At 42.1% G+C, this 16,104-nt stretch overlaps 1 protein-coding gene across 2 annotated transcripts in view; it reads left to right on the top strand.

Moving 5' to 3' along the window:
* Positions 1 to 16,104, top strand: part of cdk14 (cyclin dependent kinase 14) — a 570,262-nt gene that overhangs the window by 165,187 nt on the left and 388,971 nt on the right. For both annotated transcript variants that reach the window (XM_078235399.1, XM_078235409.1), the window contains one exon: positions 10,745 to 10,839. In XM_078235399.1, coding sequence (XP_078091525.1) covers positions 10,745 to 10,839 — 95 coding nt within the window. The remainder of the gene's footprint in view (positions 1 to 10,744; positions 10,840 to 16,104) is intronic.

The raw sequence follows: 16,104 nt of genomic DNA on the forward strand, positions 1-16,104 counted from the left end.
TTTGTATTCAAAGTATCATGATATCAAGATGCAAAAAAGTTAAAGATTTAAAAATCTGTTGATTTACAAGTAACGTTAATGGAAATGGAATGGATTTCAAATTCCAAATAATGCTAGCCCTGAAATTCCCCTCAGTTAGTGGTGTATGAACCCTAACGTGTGTTTGTACACATTTCCTCTTCAACATTTCAATGAAAATGACCACCTGTTTGAGATAAATAAGTTCACATCTTTGCCAAGATAGAGGAGGGAGTTTAAGACACGTGTTGACTGTTCTAACACCAAAGGTCACCACAACTGGATTTTAAATCAAGTTTCTATTTATTTTTGTTGGAGTTTCACATTCTGAACAGATGCACCTTGCTCCCATTTGTACACAGTATTCAATAGGGGATCAGATATGTTGTACCAAAAATATAATGGAGAGCATCTTTAGTTTTGCATTTACAGTGTGCACTGATCTTTCCCTGATGGAGTGTGGAATTTTCATTTCCCATGCTATATGTTTATGACCTCTGCAATTGCTGAATAATTGGCAGGTCTTTGGCTGTCGGACCTGTGGATGTTATGTCTCTCGCAATGTGTAATTGAGACAGTGCAAAGCCATTTTATTTGAGATCCGTAACAGCTGGTAGAGAGGATATTCCATCCCCTTGGAGTGGAGTTGAAACCCCAGGATCCAGATGTGGAACAAGCAAGTTCGAACTCTTATTATTCTTCCAGCATCTAATTAAGCCCCTTTGCACCCTATGAAAGAAAGTATGACCTGCAGCTGGTGGCTTAATGTCAGTAGCAAAATTAAGCATCTAAAGCAGGGCACTGAGCAATAATTGCAATACATTTTGTTTTCTTATCAAGTGTGTTAGGTACTGTAAATATTGTTAACAATATGAAATGGAATAACTTTCCAGAATGAAATGAAGAGTCCATGTGGAGAATTAAGTAAAAATTGCTGAAACAGATCTTGGCATTTTTTGTGCAAGATTCAAGACAGGTTTTTTAATTGTGTGTGTTTCCTGCTCTCCTTCACTTCATTCATATCTGCTTTTTTTCCCCCAAAGGCATTGCCTTGTTTAGGGATATCATTCTATGAGGGCCCCTAATCCTCTGGTAATATACCACAGTAACAGTAATTTGTATGTGAACATAAACAGTTTGTATTAATTATTGGCCGGTAAGACAAGGAGATGGTGGTGTAGATATCAGTTCAACTCGATTCCATTCTCATCTGACTTCTTGGATGTGAACTTTGTTATTAGATATCCATTATCAGCAGAAACACTAGCTGTCACTTTTTAACCTGTGCCTTGCCAGAGCACTGATGCCAGTTACTGTGCTGCACTGTTGCCCTGGTTGAGATCCACTAATTCAGTGTAGATTACAGATTGAATCTAGGACCTCCTTGTCTAGATCAGTGGTGGGCAACCTGTGGCCCAGGGGTCCATCTGATTCCTGATTGTGGCTCACGAGACATTTTATTCACTGTGAGTAGTGTTGCCACATTCTGCTGATTTCCGTCTGCATAGTTTTTTCCCTACTGGCATGACTGAAGTGATAGGCACGTAAAGTAAGGGCACATGAAGTGAGGTGCGTACTGACTGCACACAATGTTGATTGTGAGAGCTGTGTGCTCCCTCTCCAATGTGTAAATATTTCTTTTGCTTTTACCATTTGAAGTCGATAGTTCTATTAATATATAAATGATTAAGCATTTTCTATAACTCTAAATATATTTATTACATGCCAAATATTTCAATCTTATTCAAGGGTCATGGTTAGTGAACAAACCTGATTTCCACCTTGATGCCCACTGAAGTGAAGGAGGGCCATTTATGTGGCCCACTCGCTAGCCTAGCTTGCCCATCACTGGTCTGGATGACTTGAGTTCAAACGGGGAAGATACATTTGCAGATCGAGTCTTGTATCTGGACAGCTGTTTACTATTTTATTGGAAACTTGGGCATGATAGATTTTCTTAAACTTTTAATTTTTGCCCAACTAATCATGGTAAGGAGTACTGACACAGCCATCTAAGAATTTGGAGTTTAGAATGTTAAGGTATGAAGTTCTTTGTCATGGTCAGAATGTTTTCATGCTTTCTTACTGCCCATGATCAATGTATGGATATGAGCTGTGTGTATTTCATTACCCTCTAAGTAGTTATCCCAATTTAAATAATTCAAGCAGAAAGCTACTTTTGAGTTTTGAAAATGAATTAAAGTAAATAAAGAAGGCTATTTACAGACTTGTCCCCAGACGTTTTAAGAAGCACTTGCCCAGACTATCACTCGCGCAAAATTGAAATATAGGTGATTACCAAGTATGTTTGCCTTGATCTTCCTTTGTGCCAGGCCTCCAGTTTCTTAGATAAGTTGGTGCTTTTAGTTGAGATGAAGTGAAGATTTCTCATTGGGCATTAAGGCTTCCTGTTGTTGAATTTCCAGGAGTTTAGTTCTTATGTGAACTTGAGGTTGGAACAGCTTGCAAAGAGGACTTCTCCCATTTTCAAGATGTTATTTATTGCCTTATCCACTGAGTTGACTGCATCTGGTTTGATGGCTCCCTGATGGCTCTGTCTCTGCAGAACTGATTTTTGCTGTTTTAAAAGCAGGCAACAAAAATGGCTGTGACCTGTTACAAGTCCCAGGTTCTTTAACAAATGTGGGTGCGGGTTGATAAACATCCCATTTTTGTCAATAAACACCTTTAAAATATATCCAGTCTGGGTTTGATAGTGATCATTATAACACAATGGAAGATGGATGGAGACCCCTTCATATTCATCTAATGCACTGAGTTTTTCATGTCTTCTATCCATGCTAAACCTGAAAGACGAGCCAGCTGGAATGTTATTGCATCCTTCAAGGGATGTATAAACATCTTGGGCGGCTGGGAATGTCGATGTGTAATTAGATATTTGTTTGAGTCTTGGGACTATCTGGCCCAAAGTCACATGATTGGCAGTAGCCATTTTAATATCTACAGTTTTGAACAGAAACAATATATTGTCTGGAAGTTCATACTATACTGGAACATGACAGCTCAGGCAGTCACGTTGGTGCTACACGAGATCTCTGTCCCTGAGGTGGAGGGAAATTGATTCAGCACCATGTTTCTATCCGTTGACTTTTGCTGTAAGTCTGTTTCTGTGATGAGTTGAGAACAGAACTGATTCCTTTGGCATGTCTGCTGTAGTTGAATAGCTTGCTGACATTCTTGGTCACATATCAGTTATGTCCTTGCATCAGAATGTAACTGCCTAGTGAGTGGAGAATGCATTGACAGATGGCCTGGTGTGTAAAGTCTGAAACCTAATGCCTTCATGGGAGGAAAGATTGGGAAAATTTGAATTCTTGCATTCAGTTGAACTGTATTGGTGAGTTTTAAAGAACACGTTAAGTAAGCGTGAATTGTTCATCCATGCGAGGGGAGACCTGAACAATTGGTGATTGCTGTACAGTATGGTATTGGGGTCAACAGGAGTTGGATATACATGAGAATTTCAGTTATAAATTACAGGAACAAGTGGAGTCAGGTGAAGTTGCTCAGCAATAATGTAAGTGTATTTTTAGTGAGAATATCATGAGCAGTTGAAAATTTATTCATTTGAGATGCACAACCCTGACAGAATAACATTAAGCTCAACGCAATGTGAAAAGCCAAATTACATTTAAATTAGATTAAATTTTATTTGCCAGCCTTCTGTTTGAATAAATGATATTTAAGTTTGGCATTCACTTTTGAGATCTGATGCTTTGTGATTTTATATCAGTTTAGAAGATTTGTATTAACTTTAAGCACTGAAGACTTGTTAAGTGCAAAAGTATTTAATCATGTGATGGTGGAATACTGACTCATGATGATGAAAAATGCATGAGATCCTGAACCATAGTGTTTTCAAAGAAACAATCAGGTCATCGCAAGTTGTAATTTTCCATTAAGATTCACTTTTACTGAATCAAGCTGTGATTCATACAAATTAGAATGAAATGGATGGGTGTTCATATGTATAAGCTACTTTGATCTGAAAATGTTATCAAAAGGATAATTGTATATGTCTGCAATATCTAACTGTGTGACAGCATGTTAAAAAAATCCTTCAATGTTGGCATTAACAGTCCCAGGTGCTGACAACACCAGCCCTGTATTAAAAGTGGAAAACATCATGAAACTATGGCGAAACACTTCTGCTATTTGTTGCCTTCTGTTCTTGTAGAAAGTCATTCTGTGTATGCAATGAAATTTAAAACTTGATGGAATAAGAGTGTTGTGAGTATTTTGCATTGGACACTAGAAACCAGACCACAATAATGCTTGGCAGATTTGTCTAGCCAATTACCTGGTTTATCCCTTCACCTTGTGTTCTAGAAGAAGACTTTGTGCCAAAAGACCGGAGGATGCATTTTCTAACAAAGTTGAAAAGATTGTGGTTGGAACCTTTGCTGCTGCTTTTGTTTCCCCCCCGTCCCCGCCCACTTCAAAAAGGCATCTACTTCAGAGCTATTTACTTTCTATCCTTTCTCATTGCTTCAGCACCTTGTGAACCTTTTCAGCCCATCACAGTTAGTTGTTTTAATAAAAGACTCTTAGTACTGTGGAGGATCAGAAGGACCTTGGGGTCCGGGTCCATAGGACTCTAAAATCGGCCCACAGGTGGAGGAGGTGGTTAAGAAGGCATATGGTGTGCTGGCCTTTATCAGTCGAGGGATTGAGTTTAGGAGTCCGGGGATAATGATGCAGCTATATAAGACCCTCATCAGACCCCACTTGGAGTACTGTGCTCAGTTCTGGCTGCCTCATTACAGGAAGGATGTGGAAAAGATTGAAAGGGTGCAGAGGAGATTTACAAGGATGTTGCCTGGATTGAGTGGCATGCCTTATGAGGATAGGCTGAGGGAGCTCGGTCTTTTCTCCTTGGAGAGACGTAGGATGAGAGGAGACCTAATAGAGGTGTATAAGATGTTGAGAGGCATAGATCGGGTGGACTCTCAGAGGCTTTTTCCCAGGGTGGATTTGGCTGCTACGAGAGGACACAGGTTTAAGGTGCTGGGGGGTAGGTACAGGGGAAATGTTAGGGGGAAGGTTTTCACACATAGGGTGGTGAGCGAGTGGAATCGGCTGCCGTCAGTGGTGGTGGAGGCAAACTCAATAGGGTCTTTTAAGAGACTCCTGGATGAGTACATGGGAATTAATAGGATGGAGGGTTATAGGTAGGCCTAAAAGGTAGGGATATGTTCGGCACAACTTGTGGGGCCGAAGGGCCTGTTTTGTGTTGTAGTTTTTCTATGTTTCTCCTCCACTTGGAGATTTCCTCCTTTGGCTTTAATTGTCCTGATCTGCTGCCTACATTATTGTTATATCTTCCTTTCGACCTACCTTATCCAAGTTAGTCATTTTTTTGCTTTCTAACTACATTTTCTACTCTATTTAATTTTGTTTCTGTAATAACTCCATGGAGGTGAAAGTCCCTTCACCAAGTTACTTTATTTACACCATACATCTGTACACAGCCAGCTCTCCAATTGCTCCCTTCTGAAATGTAGGCTGGGAGTCTGGCGCACCTGCTTTAAATAGGGATTATGAGGCTCCCTGATTTAACCATCAATTAAGACTCATCGGGTACTTCATTTTGGGTACCAACTTAATAAACTAACTCAAATTAACTTAAGGATAAATTAAAAGGAGCAGCTCCCCAAAAGTAGGGGGAATAGCCGGAACCAAAAGTCAAATCACAAAGGAAACTTAAAACATTAAATCAAAAGATGATTATTGGGGTCGATAATACACCTCAGCCCCTGTGGTGCCCAGCGGGAGACTCATCAGGTAGTTCATACTCTAGCAAGCCAACCAAGCCTGGCTGAAGTCATCACAGTTTCTATCATTAGCCCACATATTGAGTGGTTGGGGTTTCAGTTGCATTTCTGTAACTCCAATAAAGAATTCTAGTCTTTGTTGCACCCCCTTTTTTAATCCTGCGACAATTTGTTTGTTTGTTCCTGGTCATGGATCCCTTTGTCTTTGCGCTGCCATTCATACTTTTTTTATATTGAATCCAATTCATGTTTTAATCGTACATGGCTTTACCCCACTAAGAGTATAGTGGTTAGCACTGCTGCTTCACAGCGCCAGGGACCTGGGTTCGATTCCCGGCTTGGGTCACTGTCTGTGTGGAGTTTGCACGTTCTCCCCGTGTCTGCGTGGGTTTCTTCCGGGTGCTCCGGTTTCCTCCCACGTTCTGAAAGACGTGCTGGTTAGGTGCATTGACCTGAAGAGGTGCCGGACTGTGGCGACTAGGGGAATTTCGCAGTAACTTCATTGCAGTGTTAATGTAAGCCTTACTTGTGACTAATAAACTTTACTAAAAGGGGCATGTGTAACCTGCTCTCCTCTCTTTCACCTCTTCTCACAACAAACAGACACACACATGCCTCTGTGTGACCAATGTGTTGTGTTTCCCCCCACATTGTGACAGTTGCCAGACTCTATGCCAATGTATTAGAGCCCCAGTGTGTAACAATAGTACCAAGCTAGAAGTTCGGTTGCTGTTGAAGTAATGAAAACAGTGTGAAATCTTGGCCATTTGGCATTCAGTATTGGAAAATAATTCTACCACGAACTGGCCACGCCTATGGATGATCCTGCATTTCTGAAAAAAATTAGAACAACTGAGCGCAGGAGAAGCCACTCGAATCATTATAGCTTCTTGTTGCATTTTGAATAACCCTAATCTCTGTTATATTCAGCCTGATTTATTCTAAGAATTGCTTGCTCTTTAGCAAAAGAGGTCTTAGTTTCACTTTTTGATTTCTGGTAGTTACTTGAGTTTTCCTTATTGCTAACATTTAATATTTTATATACCTCCACGTGTTTTAATTCCCTTCCTCCTTTCTGAACTGTCAAGTTTGAGGGTTTGTAAATTTTTCTAGCTCAAACCTTGGCGCTCGGGATCTGTTTGCAGTATTCACTCCCTCCAAACTCCAACCAACAGTGGCAGCCATGTGTACCATCTATAAGATGCACTGCAGGAACTCCTCACAGCTCCTTGGGCAGCACCTTCCAAATCCATGACCACTGCCATCTAGAAGGACAAGGGCAGTGGATACCTGGGAACACTGCCACCTGGAATTTCCCATCCAAGTAGCTCACCATCCAGATTTGGAAATATATCACCATTCCTTCACTGTTGCTGGGTCAAAATACTGGAACTCCCTCCCTAACAGCATGGTGAGTGTACCTACACTATAGGGGAGTGCAGCGGTTCAAGAAGGCAGTTCACCGCCACCTTTGTTGAGGATGATTAAGGATGGGCAGTGAATGCTTGCCTAGCCAGCAGTACTCGCATCCCATAAATGAGTTGGAAACAAAAATCAAATAGTTTGACCCTTGGTGAGTAGAATTAAATCCGGTGCTCTCAACTCTGTGGTTCCAATAATTGAACTGTCGTGCCTCAGCATTATTTGTGTCATCCGGTACTCTGCTTTTTCAGCTGAAGACTTCTGGATTCTAGTTGCTGTTTTCTAATTCTTCCCGCATAACGTCAGGCACTGAAAGTGATCTTGACGGTGATTGATGAAAGCTTATCTAAGTTTCTTTTTAACAATTCAATCCCATTTGCTGCACAATTATGGACAATTTAACAACCAAGGTCTGTTTTACCAGTTTATATAAATTTCATTTGCCATTTTTCAATATTCTTGACTGATGTGTCCTTGAGTAAATCATTTGCTGCATTATTTATTGATGCACATGTCTATTTTAATGTCAAAAAATGGACACACTTGCATTCATTTTCAATATACAAGTTAGTAAATGCTTCGACCTGATTGACTAATTTACACTGTATTATGAGGATAAGCTGTTCTAAGCTATCCATGTCAATTATGTTATCAAAGTCCATATTTCTTTCATATCCTTTCATAGGATATCAGCATTTGTTGTTCAATCCTAATTGCCCTTGAGAAGGCTGTGCTGAGTGAGCTGACTTCTTGAAATTCTGCATTCCCATGTGGTGTAGGTACACCCACAATGCTGTTTGGAAAGGAATTCCAGGATTTTGACCCAGTGACAGTGAAGGAATGGTGATGTAGCTAAAAGTCAGAATGGTGTGTGACTTGGAGGGGGAACTGGTGGTGATGTTCCCGTGCACCTACAGCCCTTGTTCTTCTAGGTGGTAAAGGTCAGGAGCTTGGTGGTGCTGTTGACAGAACCTCGTTGAGTTGCTGCCTCTCATCTTGTAAATGCTACACTCCATTGCTACTGTGCATCACTGGTGGAGGGAGTGGATGGGTTGCTAATCAAGTGGGGTGCTTTGCCCTAGATGTTAGACTTCTTGAACGTTGTTGCAGCTGTAATCATCCAGGCAAGTGGAGAGTATTTCATCACATTCCTGACTTGTCTTTTGATGGTAGACAGACTTTGGTGAGTTGGGAGGCTAGTTACTCTCCACAGAATTCCCAGCCACTTGCCTGCTTTTGTAGTCACAGTATTTATTATGGCTGGTCCAGTTCAGTTTTTGGTCAATGGTAATCCCCAGGATGCTGATCATGGGGAATTCATCAGTGATAATGACATTGGATCTCGTGGAGAGATGGTTACATTTTTTTGCTGGAGATGGTCTTTGCCTGATGGTTGTGTGGCAAGAATGTTGCTTGCCACTTATTAGCCCAGGCCTAAATCTTGTCCAGGTCTTGAGGCATATGGAAGTGGACCTATTCAATATCTGAGGTGTGACAAATGATTCTGAACATTTTGCAATCATCAGCAAACATCCCACTTCTGATCTTGTGTTAAAAGGAAGGTACTGAAGCGGCTGTGATGATTGGGCCGAGGACACTATGCTGTGGAGCTCCTGCAGTGGTGTCCTGGGTCTGAGATGATTGACATCCAGTGAATGCACCATCCTGTGCTATGTATGACTCCAACCAGCGGAAACCTCTTCCCCCTTGACTTCTGTTTTGCTAAGGCGCCTTGATGCCACACTAGGTCAAATTCCACTTTGAAACTCAGGGCAGCCAATCTCTCACTCACTCACACACACCACCCCCTCCCCCTGAATAAGTTCAGGAGCTGAAGGACCCTGGTGAAATCCAAACTGAGCGCCAGTGAACAAGTTCTTTCTATGTAACTGTTGCTTAATACAGCTGCAAATAGGTTGTCTTGATGAAAGCTATCAAAGTCCCAGAGGACCATAGGCTGCTTTCCACCTTTCTTGAGAGAACACCGACTGGTGGTGATTTAACCTGAGGTCACCACATCTCAGGCAAGAGGCAAGGTTGAGAAGGCGGGGATTTGATGGATAACCTCAGCCGGTACGGGAATTGAACCCATGCTGCTGGCGTCACTCCACATCACAAACCAGCTGTCTAGCCAACTGAGCTAACTGACACCACAATCCCCCCTGCCTGTTGTCTTAATAGTACTGTCGATGATGCATTCTATTAGTGCACTTTGTTGATGATGGGGAATAGACTGGTGATGTGGTAATTGGCTCATTTGGATTTTTTGTGGATCCAATTCCTGGAACTCCTTTCCCAACTGCACTGTGGATGTACTGCACATGGACTGTCATGGTCTAACAAAGCAGCTTACCCACCACTTCAAGGCCAATTGGGACTAGACAATAAAAATGCTGACCTCACCAGTAATATCCACATCCTATAAAATAGAAATCTAATGTATGGTTATGAATACAGATGTTTATTTTTACAAGGGATGAAGTATTGGTTTCTGGAATTAGTGTTTTAATGAGGTGTGAAGTCTGTAAAAGTTATTCAGAATTCCATGGCTCCTGTGGTCTGCCCATGATGGATACTGGGTGAGTTGGCATGTTGGATGTAAGGGTGGTGGGTGGGAGAGAGTTGGCAGGTGTTGGTACTGAGTTGGCTAAGGAGCCATGGGGATGAGTCCGGGATGATGAATTGACGTTAAGTTGGAAAAGGGATGTAGGATGGCATGTATGCCCGTGGGGACCGGGTAGGGGATGTGTGCGCTAGGGGGCCTAAGATTTAAGAAAATAACTGGGGCTAAGTCCCAGAGAATAAAAGTGGGCATTTTAACAGCTCACCTAAGCACTCCGCATTCCTTCTGATCATCTCAGATCTGTGCCTGGGAATGGTAGGCCTGACTCCATGCTGCACCTACCCTCGGAGTGAGGATCCCGGTGCTTTTTCCCGAGGTGGGTGTGGTGAGCAGGATAATTCCATGGTCCAGGCCTAGATTTCTAATGATGGGATTGCTTGTTGAACCATCTTTTTCCAACACTGACTAGTATTTTCTGTCTCCACTTAAAATTTCTCGTGTTCAAGATCTATCTTGTCTTGCTTAAATAAAGATAACAGTTAATTAAACTTATTTATTGACACAGGTATGTGACAATGATTTATGTTCTCAAATATTTAGTGATTCATACTCGCACTTCTAGATTAATATTCCGGGTGCTCTGGTTTCCTTCCACAGTCCAAAGATGTATGGGTTAGGTTGATTGGCCATGCTGAATTGCCCTAAGTGTTGGGGGGGATTAACAGGGTAAATATGTGGGGAACGGGAATAGGGCCTGGGTGGGATTGTGGTTGGTACAGACTCGATGGGCCAAATGGTCTCCTTCTGTACTGTAGGGATTCTGTGATGTCAGCATAAATGACGTGCCATGCTGGAAGGTTTAGCATTAATTTATGGTGTGTAAAAGTGTTAATTATCTAGAACTTCAAACAATTGTTTCATGTTTGTTTCTCTCTTTTTTTTTTAGCCAACAAGCCCTAAATTTGGAAAAGCTGACTCCTATGAGAAATTAGAAAAACTAGGCGAAGGATCCTATGCCACAGTGTACAAAGGAAAAAGCAAGTGAGTGTCCTGCCATGCTATCAGTGCTTGTTCTGTATTCTGGGTGTCAGCTCTGCCCCAGTAGGTAGCACTCCTGCCTTTGAATCAAGATGTTATGGGTTCAGGCCCCATTCTAATACAAGGCTGACAATTCCGAGCAGTATTGAAGGAGCTGCACTGTCGAGAGTTTCTGTCTTTTCAATGAAGCATTTCTATTTTGAAAAGCTGGAAAGTTATAACTGACGCTCTGGTCAATATTAATCCCTCCAGCAACATCACTACTCCTGGTCAATGTATCATTGTTGTTTGAACCTTGCTGCAAATTGCCTGCAGTATGGTAGTGATTACATTTCAAAAGCTTCTCATTGTGCAGTGGCTTGGGATGTTCTGAGGTCATGAAGTTACTTCTTAAATATAGTCAATTTAAATGCATTTTTTTCTCTTTACCTCTCTTTTTCCTCTCTCTTTCTCCCCTCTCTCTCTCTCTCTCTCTTTCTCTCTCCCCTCTCTCTTTCTCTCTCTCTTTCTCCCCTCTCTCTCTCTCTCCCCTCTCTCTCTCTTTCTCCCCTCCCTCTCTTTCTCCCCTCTCTCTCTCTCTCTCTTTCTCCCCCCTCTCTCTCTCCCCTCTCTCTCTTTCTCTTTCTCCCCTCTCTCTCTCTCTTTCTCCCCCCTCTCTCTCTTTCTCCCCTCTCTCTCTTTCTCCCCTCTCTCTCTCTTTTCTCCCCTCTCTCTCTCTTTTCTCCCCTCTCTCTCTCTCCTCTCTCTCTCTCTCTTTCTCCGCGCTCTCTCTCTCTCTCTTTCTCCCCCTCTCTCTCTCTCTTTCTCCCCTCTCTCTCTCTTCCCCCCCCCTCTCTCTCTCTTTCTCCCCCCTCTCTCTTTCTCCCCCTCTCTCTCTCTCTCTTTCTCCCCCCTCTCTCTCTCTCTTTCTCCCCCCTCTCTCTCTCTCTTTCTCCCCCCTCTCTCTCTCTCTTTCTCCCCTCTCTCTCTCTCTTTCTCCCCTCTCTCTCTCTCTTTCTCCCCTCTCTCTCTCTTTCTCCCCTCTCTCTCTCCCCCCCCCCCTCCCCTCACACTCGGTCTCTTTCTCCCCCCCCCCCTCGCGCTCGGTGTCTCTCCCCCCCCCCCCCCCCTTCTTTTTGCACTGCTGACCTCATGCTGCCACCCTTGTCTTCGCCCATAAATCTTAACTTGTATATGTTATATATTTAACTGGTTGCATGATTGCTTTAAGGGTTGTTCACATGATTTGATGGTGATATTAGGGTGTTGCACAGGCTGCTGTTTTAATTTAGTTTTGTACCCTATTCAGGCAACACTTTCGATAAGCCTGTTGTGCGTTACTGCTTTTTGCTTCAAACCCACAGCCCCTAACATAGTTAGGACATTAGTGTGTTTAATCCATCAGGAATAGGAAGAAATGTTTAGGTGTAAAGAAATGATGGAAATGCATTTGGTTGTTTGTGATTATTTGCTGTGATATAATGTATAGCAACATCTTTCCGATGGAAAAGAGCTTGAAGGGTGAGATAAACTTCAACCAGTTGGATGAAAAGTAAAGTCTTTGTCTGGGAGAATATTGTTAATCAGAATATACAGTAGAAACATTTAAGTTGCAAAAGAAATAAAACATTGGGAGTCTGAAGCATCTGCTAGAAATACAAAACAGGGCTATCAGCATCCATAAAGAATGACAATGTACAATTATTTCACGAAAGGTGTACACATTGTTAGCTACGGCTCAGTTGGGAACATTCATTCCTCTGAGTCAAGAGTGTTTAAATCCCATTCTGGAGACTTGAGCTTAAAATCTATTCAGACCCTCTGAGGAAATGCTACTGTGTTGGAAGTGCTGTCATTTGGATCAGGCACAAAACGGAGACCCATTCTGTCTCCTTGGGTGGACACAAAATCCCATAGCACTACCTTGAAGAATGGAGGAGTTATCCCCTGTTTCCTGGCCATCATTTATCCCGCAACTGTCACCTAAAACAGGGTTATCTAGTCTAAGTCCAATTCCACATTACATCTGGTTGCTTCATGACCTCAGCAGCTGGAGATAGGAAATAAATATTGCCCAGACTTCAGGAATATTATAAACAACTCTTTTTACTTTTGGGGGAAAAAAATGTCTATGAAAAGATTTTTAAAATTTGGAATGAAAATGGATAGGTAACTGATCAGGAGACTTTAATGACTGGAGAATGCATGGTGTTCAAGGGTAAGGGAGCAAGAGTGATTTAGAACCATAGAATCCCTGCAATGCACAAGAGGCCACTGGCTCATTGAGTCTGCACCGACTCTCTGAAAGAGCATCCTACCCAGGCCCTCCCCGCCATCCTATCCCTGTAACCCCACAAATTTGCCATGGCTAATCCACCTGACTGACACACCTTTGGCCACTAAACAGCAATTTTAGCATGACCAGTCCACTTAACCGGCACATCTTCGGATTGTGGGAGGAAACCGGAGCACCCGGAGAAAATCCACCCAAACACGGAGAATGTGCAATCTTTACACAGATAGTTACCGAAGGCTGGAATTGAACCCAGGTTGCTGGCGCTATGCGGCAGCAGTGCTAACCACTGTGCCACCGTGCTGCTGGGTAATGTGCTTTCTTGGGTCAACATTTCTGGGGGCGGCACAGTGGTTAACACTGCTGCCTCACAGCAGCAGGGACCCAGGTTCGATTCCCAACTTGGGTCACTGTCTCTGCAGAGTCTGCACATTCTTCCCGGCATGGGTTTCCTCCGGGTGCTCCAGTTTCCTCCCACAGTCCAAAAGGCGTGCTGGTTAGGGGCATTGGCCGTGCTAAATTCTTCCTCCGTGTACCCGAACAGGTGCCGGAGTCTGGTGACTGGGAGATTTTCACAGTAACTTCATTACAGTGTTAATGCAAGCCTACTTGTGACACTATTAAATAAACTTTAAAACTCTAGTCCAACAAGGAATAAAATGATTCTGGATTTGATTCTAGTAAATGAAGTGAAGCATGTGACCTGGATGATCTCTAATTCTAACCGTGATCAAAACTTAATTTGATTTAAAGTAAACAACCCGAAGATATCAAAAGTAAAACTCTCAACTGGTTGAGTTAATTTCAGTGATTTTGAGCAGAGATTTAGGGCAAATGGATAAGGAACAGATAATTCCAGGGCCGAGCTGTAACAAAGCAATGGAGGGCATTCCGGGAACTGCTATTGTATAATAGGCATTTCCTTTTGAAGGGAAAGAGTAGAACATTCAATGCTAACATTCCCTCGATGACAAGGGAGATGCACCTGAAAATAAAGCTTTGTCAATGTCAGGAGCAAGATTCAATTAATAACCAGGACGATTATGGGCATTGAGGAAGAAATTGGAAACATTGATATGGCAAGCAAATAAAGGTGATGAGAGAAGGTGAGCAGGCAATATTAAATTGAATCCTATAACTTTTCCTAAATAAACATATAAAGTGCAAACTACTTGCAGGGATAAAGGTTGGGCCTATTTGGGATCCATGGGGAAATCTTCACGTGGAGTCAAAGGACATACCCAAAGTATGAAGCAAGTATCTTGCAATTGTTTTCACATAGGAAGCAGATGCTGTGATGGTTACACTATCCTCTCTATATCAAACTGAAATCCATAACTTTGCTACATTTCATTTTTCTGTTAATGTTACAATGCTGCACCCTGCATCCATGTCCAAGCCGTTTATAAAAATTGGAATGTGTTTTGGATTCAAAATGACCTTTGGGCACAAACCACTGAACAGTCTGAAAAATATCCATCCACTATCACCATTTGCTTCCACTTACTAAGCCAATATTGTATCCATAATGCTACTTTTCCCTCAACTTCATGGCCTTCCACCTGCTACTTGCCACGTTGTTAAATGTCTTCCTGTGAAAGTCAATATGTAGCTCATCTACTACACTACTGCAATCACTCTTTTCAATTGCCTCAAAATTCCAATCAAGTTAACCAGAGACAATAAAGCTTTAATCAATCCATGCTGGCTTTCCTTGATTAACAATAGCCCGTCCAATTGAAAGCTTATTTTATCTCTAATAATGACACCAATAGCTTCCAACATCCACAATCATCTTCCTTTGTGCTAACTATGACTCCAACCAGCAGAGGATTTCCCCCCCAATTTATGAGGATGTTTCCAGGACTGGAAATTTTTAGCTATTTGTAAAGACTTTCCTTTAGGACAGAATAGGCCGAGGGTGACTTAATTGAGATATATGAAACTGAGTGGTCTAGATGGAGTAAATAGAAACAAACCACTTACCTTGGCAGAGGGGTCAATGACAAGGGGACATGGAATTAAAATAATTGGTGGAAAGCTTAGAGCGGAGATCAGGAAACATTTTTCACCCAGAGGGTGGCAGCAATCTGGAAGTCATGCCTGAAACGGTGTTGGAGGCAGAAGCTCTCGCTAGTTAAAAAGAAAACATTTGAATGTCTATTTGAAGAGCCGTGACCAAATGCTGAAAGGTGGATTAGGCTGGGACCATCACGAACACAATGGGCCAAGTGGCCTCCTCCTGTGTTGTAAATTTTCAATGATCCCATGATTCTAACTTTATAAGTCTCTGGTTGAGCCTCAGCTGGAGTTCTGGACATGATAAAACCTTAGTTCACATGGGACAATTGGGGGCAGGCAATAAATGCTGGCTTCATGTTCCAAGAAGGAATTAAAGAAAGAAAAAAAATTATTTACTAGGATGTTACCAGGGATGATGGGCTTCAGCTCTGAGCAGAGATTGGTGATGGTGGAAGTGGGTCAGTAACTTCCCAATTGGAAAAATCTATTTGGACCAGTATTTTTATTTCCCTGTTTACAGTGCATTTTTCTTCTGGGTAAAGATCACATTGCTTGGGGAAGAAAGTTCTAGAGGGCAGATGAGAATTCTTTTCACTGAAGAGCCTGGACCTGGAACACTAAAACCGGTAATGGAAGCAGATTCCATAATTTTTTTTTTAAGAAAGGAGTTAGTCAGGTGCTTGAGGGTAATGAACTTACAGGATAATGGACACACAGCAGGGATGTGGGACTGAGCATAACTGTTCTGAGAGCCAGTGTAGACCAAATGGCCGACTCTTATGCTGGAAGTTTCTGTGATTCTAACTGAAGCAATTCGCTGCTCGTTTCATTCTAAGATAACCAATAGTTTTTGCAATAACTTTACACCTGCAATAACTATAGATGTTTATTATGCTGCATCATTGCTATGGTTTTTCTCCCTTTACGCAAGGTTACAGCTAAGATGTTGAAAGTGAAGTATTCTTAAATAAAAG

The sequence above is a fragment of the Mustelus asterias genome, chromosome 2 (assembly GCF_964213995.1).
Source record: "Mustelus asterias chromosome 2, sMusAst1.hap1.1, whole genome shotgun sequence".
Lineage (NCBI taxonomy): Eukaryota > Metazoa > Chordata > Chondrichthyes > Carcharhiniformes > Triakidae > Mustelus > Mustelus asterias.